General features: G+C 36.3%; 2 protein-coding genes across 8 annotated transcripts in view; one reads left to right on the top strand and one right to left on the bottom strand.

Annotated features, from left to right (window-relative positions):
* The first annotated feature begins 472 nt into the window (after positions 1-472).
* LOC311067162 (uncharacterized protein) lies at positions 473-11,352 on the top strand. Its single transcript, XM_084088821.1, has 9 exons — positions 473-631; positions 1,035-1,103; positions 1,301-1,370; positions 6,426-6,533; positions 6,655-6,882; positions 8,841-8,954; positions 9,047-9,078; positions 9,156-9,315; positions 10,125-11,352. Exons 1-9 carry the CDS (start codon positions 611-613, stop codon positions 10,370-10,372), a joined length of 1,050 nt encoding a protein of 349 aa, XP_083944947.1. The 5' UTR covers positions 473-610; the 3' UTR covers positions 10,373-11,352.
* The window catches only part of LOC311067164 (tumor necrosis factor receptor superfamily member 14), a 23,537-nt gene continuing 17,904 nt past the window's right edge, over positions 11,344-16,976 (bottom strand). For 3 of the 7 annotated variants that reach the window (XM_084088828.1, XM_084088827.1, XM_084088826.1), the window contains 4 exons: positions 16,598-16,726; positions 14,178-14,339; positions 13,866-13,988; positions 11,657-12,618 (listed from right to left, as the gene is read on the bottom strand). In XM_084088828.1, coding sequence (XP_083944954.1) covers positions 12,503-12,618; positions 13,866-13,988; positions 14,178-14,339; positions 16,598-16,726 — 530 coding nt within the window. In that variant the 3' untranslated portion in view covers positions 11,657-12,502. Of the gene's footprint in view, positions 11,622-11,656; positions 12,619-13,865; positions 13,989-14,177; positions 14,340-16,597; positions 16,727-16,976 lie in introns of those variants that run through there. The other 4 variants (XM_084088825.1, XM_084088823.1, XM_084088824.1 and 1 more) reach the window with 3 other exon arrangements.

Below are 16,976 nucleotides of genomic sequence, written 5' to 3'. Positions count from 1 at the left end.
GTGCTTTTTTTTTTTTTTCAATCTATATGTAATTTTTTCCTCTTAAGTGTCGGTTTGTCTGTTATGCTCTCGGTTGCTTAATAAGGTAATACAGGGGAAAAGGCCAAATGGAGTAAATTTAAAAGACATTTAAGATAAAAGTTAAAAGGGTTCAGTCTGATCTTGTCTTCAAACTGCTTTATGAAGGTTGATTTAGGTCTAGGTACCACTAAAAGGGAGTTTGTTCAACATAAAATACAGAAAATAAGAAGTTATATTCATTTTGTGTGCAGCTCCGTGCAGACGGGTTAATGTGTTCATATGTGTATGTTTTTATGATGCATTCCAAAACTTCTCTAATTAGAAATACATTTACAGTCTGAATAGCCTTAATCAAACCAGTAATAATGAAACATCAACCAGACCGTGACAGCTGCTCTCTCTCTCTCTCTCTCTCTCTCTCTCTCTCTCTCTCCAAAACAGTAAGCAGGTGAAGGGCAGTGTGAGAAAGAGAGGGAGGAGAATGACAGGAAGACATAGCAGGTGAGGAAACAATGAGATGTGAGGAGTAGAACAGAACACAGACTGACAGAAGACACAGAAATTCAGTTTGAAAGCATTTGATGACATTATGGATTCTACTAATTGTGAGGTACCGACTATTTTCACTTATACTACAGTTATTGATATGCTGTTTCATGTTTTTCACTTGCTTAGTTTTTTTTCTAAAATGCAGGTCTTTGTTACAAGATGCTGACTGAAATCTAAAATGATTTAGTGAAACTGTTAAAAGTAAACTAAACAAGAAGCCAGTCACATACTTATTTGCTGTTTGCATCAGATCCACAAATCTACTTCCTTTTTTTTTGGCAAACTCAGCTGATGCAAAATATAAAACATCATGTTATTGTTTTGGCCATGAACGTGAAAATTGATGTGAAACCTCACATCACACTTCTTTATTCGAAAGTTTGATTGCATTATGCTTATGTAGGGTGTGTGATATGTTGTGTGTGTGTATCACTTCTTGTCTGATATCATTTTATTATTTACAGATGCTTGTGATAATGTTATCTGTAGCCATGGCGATGCTGACAGGTCACCTGATAAATGGCCTCCCTATGGTAACTATGATATATGTTATAATGCGTATGATATATTATGTAAACATGTTGTAAAGACTTTTAGCATGCTGCACGCTGAATTAGCAGAACCGTTTCAGAACCGAAGTCTAATGTGCACTTTAAAGATACAGCGTTACTGCATTGGATGCATCCGTTACTAATTGTCTTTTGTGACTTGTCTGGTTTGCTTTGAGCAGGACGGTAAAGTGAGAAGACCCAGAGATGTTTCAGAGATGTCAGAAGATTGCTCTTCTTTGTGTCCAGCAGGTGAGAGTGCATGTTTGGGCGTTATATTTGTCAGAGCCTTTTATGTCTGGCATGTGGCATCACTTTCTCTGAATTCGATCCCTGTTTGTGTGGAGAGCGTGAGCGTAGTACTTTTCTGTCACCACACTTCCCAGTATTACGAATGTGGTCTGAGCAAGAAATTGCTCAAGAAATCAGTGGTTATTTATTAAGTTTTTCTTGATCGTTCTTTCTTCTTCCTTTCTCTGTCTTTCTTTTTCTCTCGTGATGGGAAATGGTACGTTCTGAGACACAAGCGTCAACCACTTCCTTCATTAGAATGCCACTGCCTGTTTAAGCTTCTGTGTAACGTCCTGTTTTTGATGCTATTTCTCATCTCTCCCCTTAAGAGACCTCAGTCAGCAAGTATGAGTCTGTGCATGTAAGTGTGTGTGCACGTACTGTGTGTGTGAGTAGCACCCACATCCGCCTTAAATATATGCAGTGTGTGTGTGCCCTTTGAGCAGAAGTCTGTGCACAGTCAAATACAAATTGAGTTATTACGTCTTTAAATATGTTACGATAGTCATTTTACTTTAATCTATTCCGTGCATTCATGTTTGGCAGTTATGTGTGCGTGCAATTTGTAAGAAATGTGTAAACAGTTACATGCTATGTGCACTAAGTGTAAGAGTTGTTAGATGCTATTTATACCTAGTGCAAATAGTGTCAGATACTACTTGCACCTCAGTGTATTGTAGTAAACTATTTGCAATAGTAAAATCATATTTCGTGTATATGATTATATTTATTCAATTCATAAATGGATGCCACCTTATTAAGACATTAATTGATCCTGCCCTAAAGCCGTCCCCTATATTGCCTATTAAACATTTTATTTCCCCTTTTTACTTAAGATAGACACCTCTGCGTGCGATGGGAAAAGGTAGAAGAAGGAGTTTACAAAAGTTAACACTACCCACCTTACTCTCCACACCCCTGATTCTGTTATCAGATTGGGTTTCTTTGGTAGTTATTTAACTGGGTCAATCATTGGTGGGCAGAGTTCATTTAAATATCCTCTACCAACAGGGTGGGCTTTTTCCACTCCAAAATTATTGTTCAATGCTTTTGCATTATCTTGTAAAACCTTTGCGATTTCCTGTGAATGTGCAAGACTTCCAATTCATTAGCCGCTATAGGTAAAGAACTATAGAAGAATAACAGTGCAGGAAATAGTAAAACTAAAACTATTTGCGCTACAAGGCAATCGCTGTGTGCGAAATCGCATTCTGTCTGAATTTGAATTTGCGACCCTTAAAAAAACGTTTATATATATATAGTATGAATATGGGCAGTATGAATTAAATCCTGAGTACTACATCTGCCCTGTTGTTATTGTCACGTGACCTACCAGCGTCAGTTGCGTCGCTACATTTCAATTCATAAACCCCTCCCATGGCCTCATGGGATAGTAAAGTGTCCATCAAATGCATGCTTATTGGAGAAGCCATTTTTATGGAGCGAATTATGTGCCATAATTTAACAAACAAATCCAGCATTTTGCAAACAAACTCAATCTACTTCGCACAGGAAAACTCCACTCGCAAACAAACTCGATCCGCTTTGCAAAGGAAAACTCGACTCGCAAACAAACAGAAAGCAATGTGCAAGCACAAAGGTCAGTTTGAGTGAAAATGCAGTGGAGTTACAAATATGTATTGTGTTTTACAAATATAAATAAATGAGCCAAGATAATACTTCACAAATATATACAAACCATCCTTCAAATTGCATGTAACCTTTGAACAAATACCAAATCTAGTGCATACAAATGCATATCTGTCTGTTATGATTGTGTGACGCTTCGCTTTTTATGAGATCTCTCGGCTCGATTTTCTCACAAATGTATCCAGGCAGATTTTCTCACAAATGCAGTTGAGCAACTTCCTCTTCTAAAACAGTAGATGGCGCTAAACTAGAGGCTAATTTAGCGCTAGTCTCCCAGGAGAAGCACTGATTTGAAACTTGCCTTTGCCTACAGCTGAGGAAAATGACCGGTGAACGGGTGTGTTTCTGTCTTATTTGATCTATAATTAACCTTTTTGAGGTTTTCTCTTGCAAAATGTTTATTGCCTATCTAGACAGAAATCCACATTAGCACTTAGTAGCACTTCATTCTCTCTAGGATCGGGGAATCTAAGCTGAAAGCTCTGCCATCTTGTTGCTTTTTGTCATTTTTTTCTGCATCGGACTCATGCGAAATTACTAAATTAGTGATTATGTCTACACTGAACAAATCTATTTCTTTCGTTCTCCATAAATGAATGAGAACATTTCATTTAATTGAAAGGAGGGTCCCACTTATTTATTTATTTAGTTGGAATTCAGTCAGCTTTACTGTTAATGTAATAAAATAATTAATGAACAAAACAAACAATATACAATTGTTTCTTAACTTGCCTGTGACGTATGCCGTGCCCAAATTATTATTTTGGACACACAAATGAAACCCGCCGCTCAATTAAATGAAATGTTCTGATTCATTTATGGAGAACGAAAGAAATAGATTTGTTCAGTGTAGACATAATCACTAATTTAGTAATTTCGCATGAGTCCGATGCAGAAAAAAAATGACAAAAAGCAACAAGATGGCAGAGCTTTCAGCTTATAGATTCCCCGATCCTAGAGAGAATGAAGTGCTACTAAGTGCTAATGTGGATTTCTGTCTAGATAGGCAATAAACATTTTGCAAGAGAAAACCTCAAAAAGGTTAATTATAGATCAAATAAGACAGAAACACACCCGTTCACCGGTCATTTTCCTCAGCTGTAGGCAAAGGCAAGTTTCAAATCAGTGCTTCTCCTGGGAGACTAGCGCTAAATTAGCCTCTAGTTTAGCGCCATCTACTGTTTTAGAAGAGGAAGTTGCTCAACTGCATTTGTGAGAAAATCTGCCTGGACGCATTTGTGAGAAAATCTGCCTGGATACATTTGTGAGAAAATCGAGCCGAGAGATCTCATAAAAAGCGAAGCGTCACACAATCATAACAGACAGATATTCATTTGTATGCACTAGATTTGGTATTTGTTCAAAGGTTACATGCAATTTGAAGGATGGTTTGTATATATTTGTGAAGTATTATCTTGGCTCATTATATTTGTAAAACACAATACATATTTGTAACTCCACTGCATTTTCACTCAAACTGACCTTTGTGCTTGCACATTGCTTTCTGTTTGTTTGCGAGTCGAGTTTTCCTTTGCGAAGTAGATTGAGTTTGTTTGCAAAATGCTGGATTTGTTTGTTATAATTATGGCACATAATTCGCTCCATACTATTTTTAACATGTTTGGCTTCTGGCGTGTGCATTTTGAAGTTCAAAACCAGCAATGTCACCCCCTCGTTGCTGAGAAATACGTAGCGATTCAATTGCGAAGCTATTTCATTAATAAAAGTCGCAGGGCAGAGTTGATATCAAGTTTCTGTGCTCCGATCTCTGAGTGACGCAAGTGTGTGTGCGCTTCAATGAAAACATCGCATTAAGGGCCTGTTCACATATCGCGTTTTTTGCGCGCGCAAGTTCGTTATTTCAAATGTAGGCGCGCGGTATGCGCGCTCATAATGGAAGCGACGCGGTCGCGGTGCGACGCGCTCGTTTTTTCCAAGCGCGTCCGCGCCGCATCGAGATAAAAACATCTCAACTTTTCAGAATGCCGCAAGCGCACCGCAGGTCACGTGACAAGAAACAAGCTTAGCAACGACAGACGCCTCCAGAGCGCAACCACCCGAGCGCTTTGGAAAAACGAGAACGCGGCGCGCCTAGCGTTTTCTATGCGTTTTTAGGCGCGATATGTGAACGCCGCCTTAAGGGATACTCCACCGTTTTTTCATATTAAACTATGTTATTCCCTTAACTAAGACGAGTTGATACATACCTCTCTCATCTCAGTGCGTGCACTTAATCGCTCTGGCGCGCGGTGACACTCTGATGGCACTTAGCTTAGCCCAGTATATTCAATGGTAAATTCAGTATATTCACATCAACGTTTTCCCTATTTAAAAACAGTTACACGAGACTTTTTACTGCGCCGAGTCGAAGTACTTCCAAAAGTGCTATTCCGCCATACATTATAGTTATCCTTTTTAAACCGCTTAGAAAAGCGCCACGTTTTATTTTGTGTCACCATACTTGGTCGTATAACTACTAGTGTAACTGTTTTTAAATAGGGAAAACGTTGATGTGTTTGGTCACTTCTAAATTCATTGCTGTTAGATACCATTGAATATACTGGGGTAAGCTAAGTATGATCAGAGTGTCACCGCGCGCCAGAGCGATTAAGTGCAGGCACTGAGATGAGAGAGGTATGTATCAACTTGTCTTAGTTAAGGGAATAACATAGTTTAATATGAAAAAACGGTGGAGTATCCCTTTAATATAGAACAGTGATTAAACTGACTTGGAACTACCTGTGCATTAAACAGAATCGAGTATTCAGACAGACCATGGTATAAATCATTTATAATAAATTCTGCAATATTCCATTAAAAAACAAGAATCGGCAATTGTCAACAGTGAAATGTGGAGTGACGGCCAAAGACGTCCGTCTGACGCATACGCACTTGCATTAGACCAACAATTGAATAGCCTCTATTTTCCTCACGATGACAAACTTGACTGACTGTAAAATCTATTGCTGTAAAATCTAAAATGTACATTTAAAATGTAACTGTATAGGCCAGTAACAGGCTTATGTTTAATGATATGAAAACAAAACAAACTAATATTGACTTCTAAAGCCCTTTTTTGTACACAAACAAAATATTTAACACAGAATATTTAATAACAATTATATCGGAATTGTTATCATGTGTTTTTTTAGGAAATGATGATACACATGAATAAATAGGCTACGTTTAACTAATCAGCATCATGTAATTACTTCAAACAAATTGTTTATTTAAAAATGAAAAACATCTTGTTAGTTTTAATGAATTTGACCTTAATCCTCTTCTTGTTTTTGTTTTTTATTTGTCTTCCTCATTTCCACTTCCAATTTTTCCTCTCTGTCTTGCTGCCAATCCATCATCCCTCAGGACAATACCAGTCAAAATGTAAATGTGTTCCATGCACATCTGGTTTCTTCACCAGTGAGATGAACAGAGAATCCACTTGCCACCGCTGCTTCCAGAGCTGCACTGCTGGTATGAAGATCATTACACCTAATATACATATGATAGTATAAACAAGATGAAGTGAGAATAGAAACAGGAAGTATGGCAAAAAGTGCTTCATTTTGAAAACACATTTGTGTGTGTGTGTTAGATTTTTTTATGGAGGTGGTGAAGGACTGTACGAAGACATCAGATGTAGAGTGTCGCTGTCAGAAGGATTATGAATGTACCAAGAAAGACGAATACACAGGCCAATGTCAGGAGTGTGTTCCCGTCACCACGCCTAGCCTGTCCTACACCTCCTCTGACGTCCCTTCAACCACCACTTCATCCACCATTACATCCACCACTTCATCCATAAGTGCACAGAGCTTGCTGGGTAAGCATGGCTGTTTTCTTCTACGTCAGGGTTTCCCAAACTGGGGTTTGTGAGGGAACTCCAGGGATAATGAAAAGCTAAAAAAATGATTATATTGAATGTAAAATGAAAATAAATAAATGGGGCTATACGATAATCGTGATATAGCTTAGTGCGATAAACAAATGAAAGGCTGCATTTAAATTAAATAATTGTATAGTCTGATGCTTTTTTATTATTCTAATAACCAAAATAAAAAAAATGTATAGTACAAATTTAATTCACAACAGTAATATATTTGTCTTTATTTTTTATAGAGTTAAAACATACTATTACTACTACTACTACTAATAATAATAATAATTACTATACTATTATTATCGATATCAGAGAACCATTGATATTAAATTATTGTAATATTAAAGCAGAACTTTTTTACATAGTTAAAAAGCATCTCTATATCTATATTTTTCTCTATATCAGTAAGCACTGTTTATGAACTCGCTGAAATGCCTGGATTATAGTCTTGAACTTTTTTCCAGAAAGTACAAGTCACAATATTCCTCATTTAAATAATTCCCACCCAAGGCATATGCAAAAAAGGGGGCGAGGCCTGGTTGAGTTGCTTTAGTAGTGCGTTGAAACTGGTTATGGTGAGGGGTGTGACATTTCCAAAACGCACTCGAAGCAGTTGACCAATCAGAACGCACTGGTCCAGCCGACCAATCAGAGCACATTGCGCTTTTCGGAAGGAGGGGCTTCATAGAGACATAATCTAAACAGAGCGTAACTGACAGACTGGGAAGAGAGGTGCTCAAATATATGGAAAATAATGTGTTTTTTGAATATCCAAGCATGAAAACCTATTCTAGTAGAGCCACAAACAAAATCAAGACTTTGAAAAAAAAGGCCATAATATGGCCTCTTTAATCTCAGTGGGTACTTTAAATAAATATTCTAAAAGGTTCAGCTGACAAAATTTTTTCAAACCCCTGTTCTACATGATGTGTTTACACACTTGCAGTATTTTAAATTCATCAAAAAAAAAAGGAAGTAAGGAAGAGTCGTTGGAAGATTGGATTGTGGCCTGGGCCAATAGGGATGTTGCCCAGGGCCTCAGACTTTCAAGGGCTTTAGGGCCTGACAGCAAGGGCCCCCTGGCCCCGGGTCCCTCGTCACATGGGCCCTTTTTACACCTGGAATTAAGATGCATTTTGGTCGATCAGATCACAAGTAGACGAGGGAGACACACTCCTGTCTCTTTTGTCCACTTTCAATCACTTCTGTCCTGATTCCTTCGAGGGTAGGGTCTATGGGCATGGGTAAATTTCTGGGCTTTTTCAGATCTTTCAAACGAATGGACAAAATAAGTTTGCGCAATTTACATATGAATGCGACCAGAAACAACGGAAAAACATACGGAGAGCATGTTTTTCATCTTCAAACCAAACTTGGGTCTCCAGCCGACAAAGTTTAAATCCGCTCTGGCTAGCCGCGACTCCCATAAGGTTTACGCATTAGTGTCGTCCACTTGTGATCCGAGGTGTATACAGAGCCATCCAGTGCATTCTGATCACTAGGGCCCTCAGCTAGTTATACTCATATTATCCTATTATTAGCCTATTAAAACATGCTTTTCCAGTTTTTGTTTTAGCCCAATCATACTTGCTAAGTGATTAGGGGTCTTCCACTAGGGGGAGCAGGAGGTGGGCTTGAATCTTTATAGATGACCTACTTTTGTATCATCCTAGTTCACATCACAAAAATCTAATGAAAAAAATCTCACATGACTCCACCGTCACCACCACTAAACTTCTTACAACTCTTTCAATCTTTACTAGTGAGTAGATATTTGGATATTTAAGACACTGGTTTGTGCCTATTTTTATCTCATTATGCCGTTTTTCATCTCACCTGTTCAGCTATTCATCTCAACATAAATAGTTATGCTAATTCACTTCTTTGTGCTTATTTCGCAGGTGACTATAATTTGGTGTGGATTTTTGGGTTAATTTTGGTCGTGTTAACTGTCATCATCCTTACACTCTTCTTCCAGCACTGCAGAAAGAAAGAGAAGGAATGTTTTAAGCATTGTGAGTAACACACACATACATGATCACAAACATATTTCTTCTTCTTTTTGGGTCAATCTGTCTCACCTCTCATTGTTTCTCCTCTCCATTAGTTGTCAGGCAGTGCTCTCTGGGTAATATAGAGGTAAGTGACGAGTGAGTGCACGTTTGCGCGGTATTTTAACATACGGTATATGACTTACAGTCTTTCAATTTCTTAAGGTGGACAATGAGACCAAACCTTCTCCCAGCCAACCGGATGAGCAGCGCCACCCACAGGAAATGCTGTCACATGCCAGCAAACCCACCAATCACAGCACAGACTGCTCTTTCCATCAGCCAGTCAGCTCAGAGCAGGCTGTGCCTCCAGCTGGCAGTTTAGGTATTATAAAAGGATGCTTTTTGTGATTTTCATCTTTTATTAAAAGGGTCAAACACATTATGTTTTGTAAACATATGAACTTTATGGCATGAAGTAAACTACAAATGTGTATCATACCATAATAAAGAATAATGAAATTCTTGAAAAGAGCATTAAAAAACATTAAAAGAATGAAAATCTTGAAAAGAAAACCTTATCAAGTAGTTTGGCATAATCTTTTATTATCATTTGTTAATAAAACTGCTTCACTGCTTATTAATATTTGAAAAATATTTGATTTGTCTTTGAAATCATGTCATGTGGTCACCAATATGCATAAACATGCAGTACAAAAAACAACACAAAAGATGATATCATAGAAATGTCCCCATGAGGAAATCAGCTTATAAATCATATAGAATAATTTAAATCTGTTATGGGTAGGTTTACGTTTAGGGGATAGAATATACAGTTTGTACAGTATAAAAACCATCATGTCTATGGAACGTCCCCATAACACATGAAAACCCAACATGTGTGTGTGCGAGTACACTCCCGTGTATTTAATGTATAACATACTTTGGACTTGACGGTTTCACCACATTACAGTTTTACAGTCATTACATTTTTTTGATGCAATGTTTTTCAAAATAACATGAAACCAATATGAATACAAACATTTCTAACACCTCATAAACTATTTTTTCTTTTTCTTTTCTTGGACACTTATTTGTCATTGACCCACACAAATTTTAACGAGAAAAAAAAAAAAAAGCAAGCAAACATGTACAAATAGTATACAAATTTCAACGTTCTCTTGTTTCTCGCAGGCCCTCTCCACATCTACGGTCCCCAGACAGTTTTTGTTAGTTTGCTCAATCAGTTTGGATGGGATGGAGGAGAGAAAAAAGCACATGAACTCCAAGAAGAATCGCTAAATAACAGCAACGTGTCCTATCCTCAGTCTCCTCCCGTCCATCTGTCTGAGGAGGAACGGAGCAGAGAGAACGACTTTATCTTCTTCCCTTCGCAGGAGCAAGGGAAAGAGTGCCACATATCTAAAGAAGAGGTGCTGTGAGGGATCATGGGAAATTTGTGTCCGTTCTTCTTCCGTACTGTTCGACTGCTGTGTGGTTTGTTTTAACTGATGCTTTATGAGTACCCAGTTTTAAAACTCTAACCCAGGCAGGGGATTTCAAAGAGAAGCTGTGTTAGGGGAAGACCTGAGTGACAGTATGGATGACAAAAGTGTTGCGCATGCCAGCTTTTGAAATATTCCCCATACAGTAGTACGTTTGTGCGTAACCACTGATTCTAAACAGCAGTGGGATCCTAATGTTGATTTTGTGAAGAGTCGATACCACAGGCTTTCAGTTCACTGCTGGTCTTATGATGCTTGAATGACCCTCAGGAACGAAGTGGAATCTCAGTGCCTCTTTTCAAAGTGTTTGAAGGCAAAGTGCAGCTCTAAAACACTCAGATGATTCACATATACTGTATGTTGAGATATTTATTTTAAGTAAAGTTTATTGAAGTCATTGTAACTGCAGTGTGCCCCATAATTTCCTTTAGATCGATCGATTGATTCTATCTATATTGGATCTATCTAAAGGGAATGAATATCTATTTAGTGACTTATGGGGCATTTTGAATCTTGACACATACCATTATTAAATGGTAAACATTTTGTATTTATAACCATTTTTAATTCTGTTACAATTGTTAATATAAAAAAAAACAGAGTTTTTGCCCTCACACGGTTTATCATTGTTCAATCACGTTAAGTCCCTGGTTGATGTTGTCAGTGTTCTTCCTCTTTTCTTTGGTTTTTGTGTGGCAGACATGATGGATTGTGCTGTCAAAAAAGCCCTGACATTTTGATGTTGGTCTGGAAATGACAACATTGTTTCTTCGCTGGGAACTCTATAAGCACAGCACAGGAACATTGTGTCATCATGTATTATGTTGTATATTCACTGTAATGCACATTTTTGTTTAACCTGATATTGATTGTAAAGTGCAATAGAAATCAATAAAAGTTTATTTTTTGGTATTAAATTCACTACTAAATTTATTTCACTGCAACATGGACTTACAAATATAATTCCCTTTTCTGTTTTATGCAATTGGATAGATAACATGAAATTGTTCTGGGCCTCGTGGTTTGACATGCTATATATATTATATACAGGCAGCTTCGATGACCTCATTATTTGAGACATTAGGTGTGTTGGGCAGCCGATGTGAAGGCGGGGAGGAGCTGCAAACGGAGACGTGAAGTCCGACACTTTCTGCTTCCCGTAGTGACGCTTGATACTTTACCACAGCTGAAGTGAAATAAAGGCAATATTTGTCAAATATAGACTTTTCAGAGATATTTTAATTCAATTATGTACTGCTTCATACAGCGTCTGTTTGTACAAGAATAACGTTCCAAATAAGCCTATACTATTTAAAAACCAATGTAGTGAGGTCTAAGTTTTTTTAATCAGTTTTATTTTGATTAACATGAGACAATATAAAATCATGACTACATGAAAGGAGATTTTACTGTTATATCGGGCCAATCGTGAAACAGCTGTGTCGTCATCAGAGCTCGTGCAGCCCAGAGCCATATATATACATCTCTATATGGCTCTGGTGCAGCCGCTCTTGAGAAGCTGAATCCTGCGGATGCTCTCGAATCGCTCTCGCGGGACTCTGATGTCATACATCACATTCACATGGCGTCTGCGCTGTATCAAGTCGGACACAATTTCTAACCGGCATGCACTGCTTAAAATCAGCCGCTGATCGGTCTGTGCAGAGCTGCATGAAGTCGAACAAGCATATTACTTTTAAAGAGATTAAAATTGTGAAAAAAAATGTTGAGCAGGTACCTAACATATAGACTTTCCCTTGTACATTTATATACAGTTTAACAAAGTTCATGTGGATTTTGCGCATTAACTACCCAATTATAAATACAAACAAGTGTGCAGAGAAGAAAACCTTAAGATTAACTTTATGTCGAATGTTGAGTGTGTCTTTATGTGCAGTGAGAAGTCGTATATTTGACTATTTCTCAGGATGGACTGTCATTCTCACTGAACCTTCAGATGAGCCACCTCTTCACCTCTCACTCTTCTCTTGAGTAAATGGCAGCAGCAGTTTTGTCCTAAAGTACTCGATCCGTAGACGCATCAGCAGCCTTCTTCCTCCTCCCTTCTCAGACATCCTCCAGTTTCTCTGTCTTTCCACACACCTCCTGCACTGGCATTGGTACCTCATCTTCCTTTGTGCACTGACTGTATTCAGAGTTGCTCTTTTTGGAGCGCCAGAGACCTGAAGACCCAGTACGATACACATCATTAAAGACTCATTCCTGCTATGCAGTACAATTTCAAATAGAAACCACATAAATTAGTTTGAATTTGATCACATATTACAATGAAATTACTATAGAAGTGAATTATAAATAATGTATGTTATATTTCTAATAAATATATTATAAACAGCACTCTGAACAGTTGGTCAGTCCATCACAGATATTATAATGTAATGTAATATAATATAATATAATATAATATAATATAATATAATATAATATAATATAATATAATTTCTAATGAATATATTATAAACAACACTCTGAACAGTTGGTCACTCCATCACAGATAATAAATATAATATAATATAATATAATATAATATAATATAATATAATATAATATAATATAATATAAAATAATATAATATAATTTCTAATGAATATATTATAAACAACACTCGGAACAGTTAGTCAGTCCATCACATATATTATTATATTATATTATATTATATTATATTATATTATATTATATTATATTATATTATATTATATTATATTATATTATATTATATTATTTCTAATAAATATATTATAAACAACACTCTGAACAGTTGGCCAGTCCATTACATATAATATAATATAATATAATATAATATAATATAATATAATTTCATTTCTAAAGAATATATTATAAACAGCAGTTGGTCAGTCCATCACAGATATTATTATATTATATTATTATTATTATTATTATTATTATTATTATATTATATTATATTATATTATATTATATAAAATAATTTATTATAATTTATTATAATATAATTTATTATATATTATATATCCTATGCTATGTTAGAAAATAAAATATTAAAAAGCATTATACATTCCTATAAGTGTTTGCGAGTGTCACCACAGCTACAGATAAAGCCACAATAAGCTTTTGTAGCAAACTTATCAATCCATCTTAATGGATGATGCAGAGGAAACTGACCAATAAGAGAACATATTTTCTCACATGTGACTTGCATAAACACATTTTGGTATGCTTTGAAATGTTGCTTCATAAAAGTGAACAGAACCAGAAAGAAATTGCTACACTGTAACAAATTAAGTCCCTGTTTGGGAAACAATTTACAGGTCTGAAAACACCCTTATACTAACATACTGTTCATGCATTGGAATGTCAGTGTATCAAGAAGTCATGCAAGAGTATAAAGAGCACTTCAGCGGTTTTGTTTGTGAATTATAGTGGCACTGACCGATTGATGCTGACATGATCCATCCACATGGTCGTGCATGTCTGCTGACAAGAAGGAAACAGGTGAACAGAACGCACACACACACACATGCAAAACACAGACTCACCGAGATCCACACATTATCTGGAAGAGGTTGATAGAAAGGGAGCAAATGAATGGAGAAAAGGAGAGAGAAAGAGTAAACAGGTCAGTAGAGAACTGTGTGTGTGACAGTCTGTCAGCTGGAAATACCACAACAGTCCAAATTTATGTAAATGGTTAAAAAATGAATATAACAGGCTGAGAACAGCGCGTCAGGGTTCAGATACTCACCCTGGGTGTGCGGTGCGTTTCTAGTAAAAGTTGAACTAGGGGACGTAGTACTTGTCTGGCCTTTCACACACATCTCGCATTTATCGTCACTGCATCTGTAGCCCTCATGACATGTACACACAGCATCTCTTTTCGGTGTACAGTTCGTCTCATACTTCATATCTGCAAAATCAAACCAGTGAAAGGGGTTATGTAGAACTGTATGTGTCCATCTGTGTTTCTTCAACTGCGGTACTTCCTTAAATCACTCACTAGTTCATTAAATTTAGTTTTTTCCCCCTGAACTTTCATTTAAAATTTAATTTCCACCATATATCAAATCACTGTTCTTTTTGTTAAGTAAATGGTGGACATTTTGACATTTTAAAACTAATGCTAATTTCTTAATTTTTGTTTTATTTATACAGAATTTTTTTTAAAAAGGCAAAATTTTACACAACCAGCGTTTCATTAGAAATGACCCACAATAGAAATGTTCAATAATCAATATTAATTTTTTTTTTTTTTTTTACTTTTCTTTGTTTTATCACATTTCATCTCAAAGATGCTCTGAACTGAATATAAATAAATTTACACAAAAACTATTAAAATAGTTTGTTGATTATTCTCTTTATTTGAATCATAATAGCATAAATGCAATAATTAATATTATTTTTATGGTTCATTTTTGTAGCTGTTCTAAAACTTAGGGTCTTGGAAAATAGTAAAACGATAAAAGCTGTAACTACAGTATGTAGCCTACAGTATGTAACCAAGTACACAAACTTTATTAGGGGCAAAACTGTTTTCATACAACATTCATAATCTATGTAAATGGTTATAAAGTTAGTTTTCACACCAAGAACGATAACTATTAAGATTACTATAATAGCGTCCACACCATCGGTCGACATTGTTCTGTTTATTATTAGTGTGTGCTTGTCTTTAAATGCTCAAGCTCGATATAACAGGATTGATTTTGATTGGCTGTCAATATTTTTATCACTCAGCAGCTGGATGAAATCGTTCTGAAAGTGATTCCAATGATATCGTACTCTGTGGCTGTTCCGTTATCGTTATAGCTGTGGTGTGAACTCTGCTATTCTTTAATATTGAGAATGATTTTTAGAACTACATCTTTATCGTTATCTTAGTTACCGTCCTTGGTGTGAATGGACCTTAAAACTGTAAAATGTACACATAAAAAAAAGTAAACGCATTTGAAAAGTAGATTTAAAAATACAAAAACAATGTGACCTTCATATAACAAAAAGAAAAAAGCTGAGTACAAACCAACCCCAAAGACATAAAAGCACCTGTACCCATATGTGACTGCTTACTAAAGCACAGTCATTTCACCAAGACACAAGTGTCAAAATAAAACAGCAAACTCAAACACAGGTTTTTTTTTTTCTGCTGACTCACAATTAACTTCTAGATCCACCTCAGGATGTTCACTTTTCATTTCTACTCATCTTTTTTATCACAAGACTGGTTATGTGACCTTAGGCATCTCCAATCTGAGCTAAAGAATCATATGGCACAGGTTTCACAGAATCATGTGCAAACTTTCTGCATAATTTACAGGATTCAGCAGTCATTCATATTATAAACAACATTTGTGCAGAATTCACTTCTACTGTTAAAAAGACAGTTCAGCATTGTTGGTCACCAGCATGGGATGTTGCTGGTTTAACATAGTTTATCTATATGGTCAATGGAAAGTTATGCTTGTCTTTTTTAGCAGGGTCCCAAACATATCAGCAATATTTCTTTGTTCAGTTACTTTAAACATTACTTGCACTTCCTCTCCTTTTCCTTCCTACTACCTGTTTACAAGTATTTTGTTTCTACTTGTTGTTTAATTGTCAAATTTTATCTACACATTAAAAAAAGTTGCTGCCTTAAATTTTTTAAGTACAATCAACTTGGATGTTTAAGTCATTTCAACTTAAATTCCATTAAACTGACTTAAAAAATGATTTGAATCTTGAATAACTTATTTTGATGAGTAAAGCAATGTAAAAACATATGTTGTCATAACTTACTGATCATATATTTTTAGCACAGTGATTTAGCAAGGCTTTTGCATATCAAAACATCTCAGACATCTCAGTAGGCAGTTATTTCCGTTCCGAATAATAAATTCCGTCGCTCAGGTGCCATTTTTTTTCCAGAGCTACACGTGTATTTTTAACATTTGCTGTCCCATATCATGTTTGTTACCAGACACTCAGACATTTCTCAGACCCCCACCTACCTCCGTACTAAAAACCCACCATGATCTGCTGAAGGGGAAGCCCCCATCTTGTTTTACTGTCATGTTTGGTATTTCTAGTTTACTGATTCATCTGAAGATTCAGAACACAGCCAAACGAATCACTGAATGAACATAAAACATGTTTCGTGACATCACAAACAAAGAAATGGAGTGGACGTACTTTCTTTGGTGCACATCGTGCAATGATGACAATCAAAATCGTCATTATAGGCGTCCATGTAGTAGCCGTTTTCGCATGTGGCACACTGAGTATTATAGCTTGTTCCGCATCTCTTTTTCATATACTCTCCTGTTTAAACACACAAAGACAGGGAAACACATGTAATGAGATGTACTGGCAGAATCATGCTGACTCTGCTGCTGTACAGGCAAAATGATAACAGTGTGGCATTCAACACTGACTAGTTTGAGAGTTTACCAGTTTGAGTTCAGAGAACAAGTCATCCTTATACGAGAAACCTGATGTGTCATTCTAAGACGTTAGGTAAATGTCATCAAACCATAGATCAACTGAACCCTGAAATATTCTTACATAATAC

This window comes from Abramis brama, assembly GCF_963993115.1.
Source record: "Abramis brama genome assembly, chromosome: 17".
Lineage (NCBI taxonomy): Eukaryota > Metazoa > Chordata > Actinopteri > Cypriniformes > Leuciscidae > Abramis > Abramis brama.
Note: the sequence above shows the minus strand (reverse complement) of the source record. Positions and strands in the feature narration are given on the sequence as shown.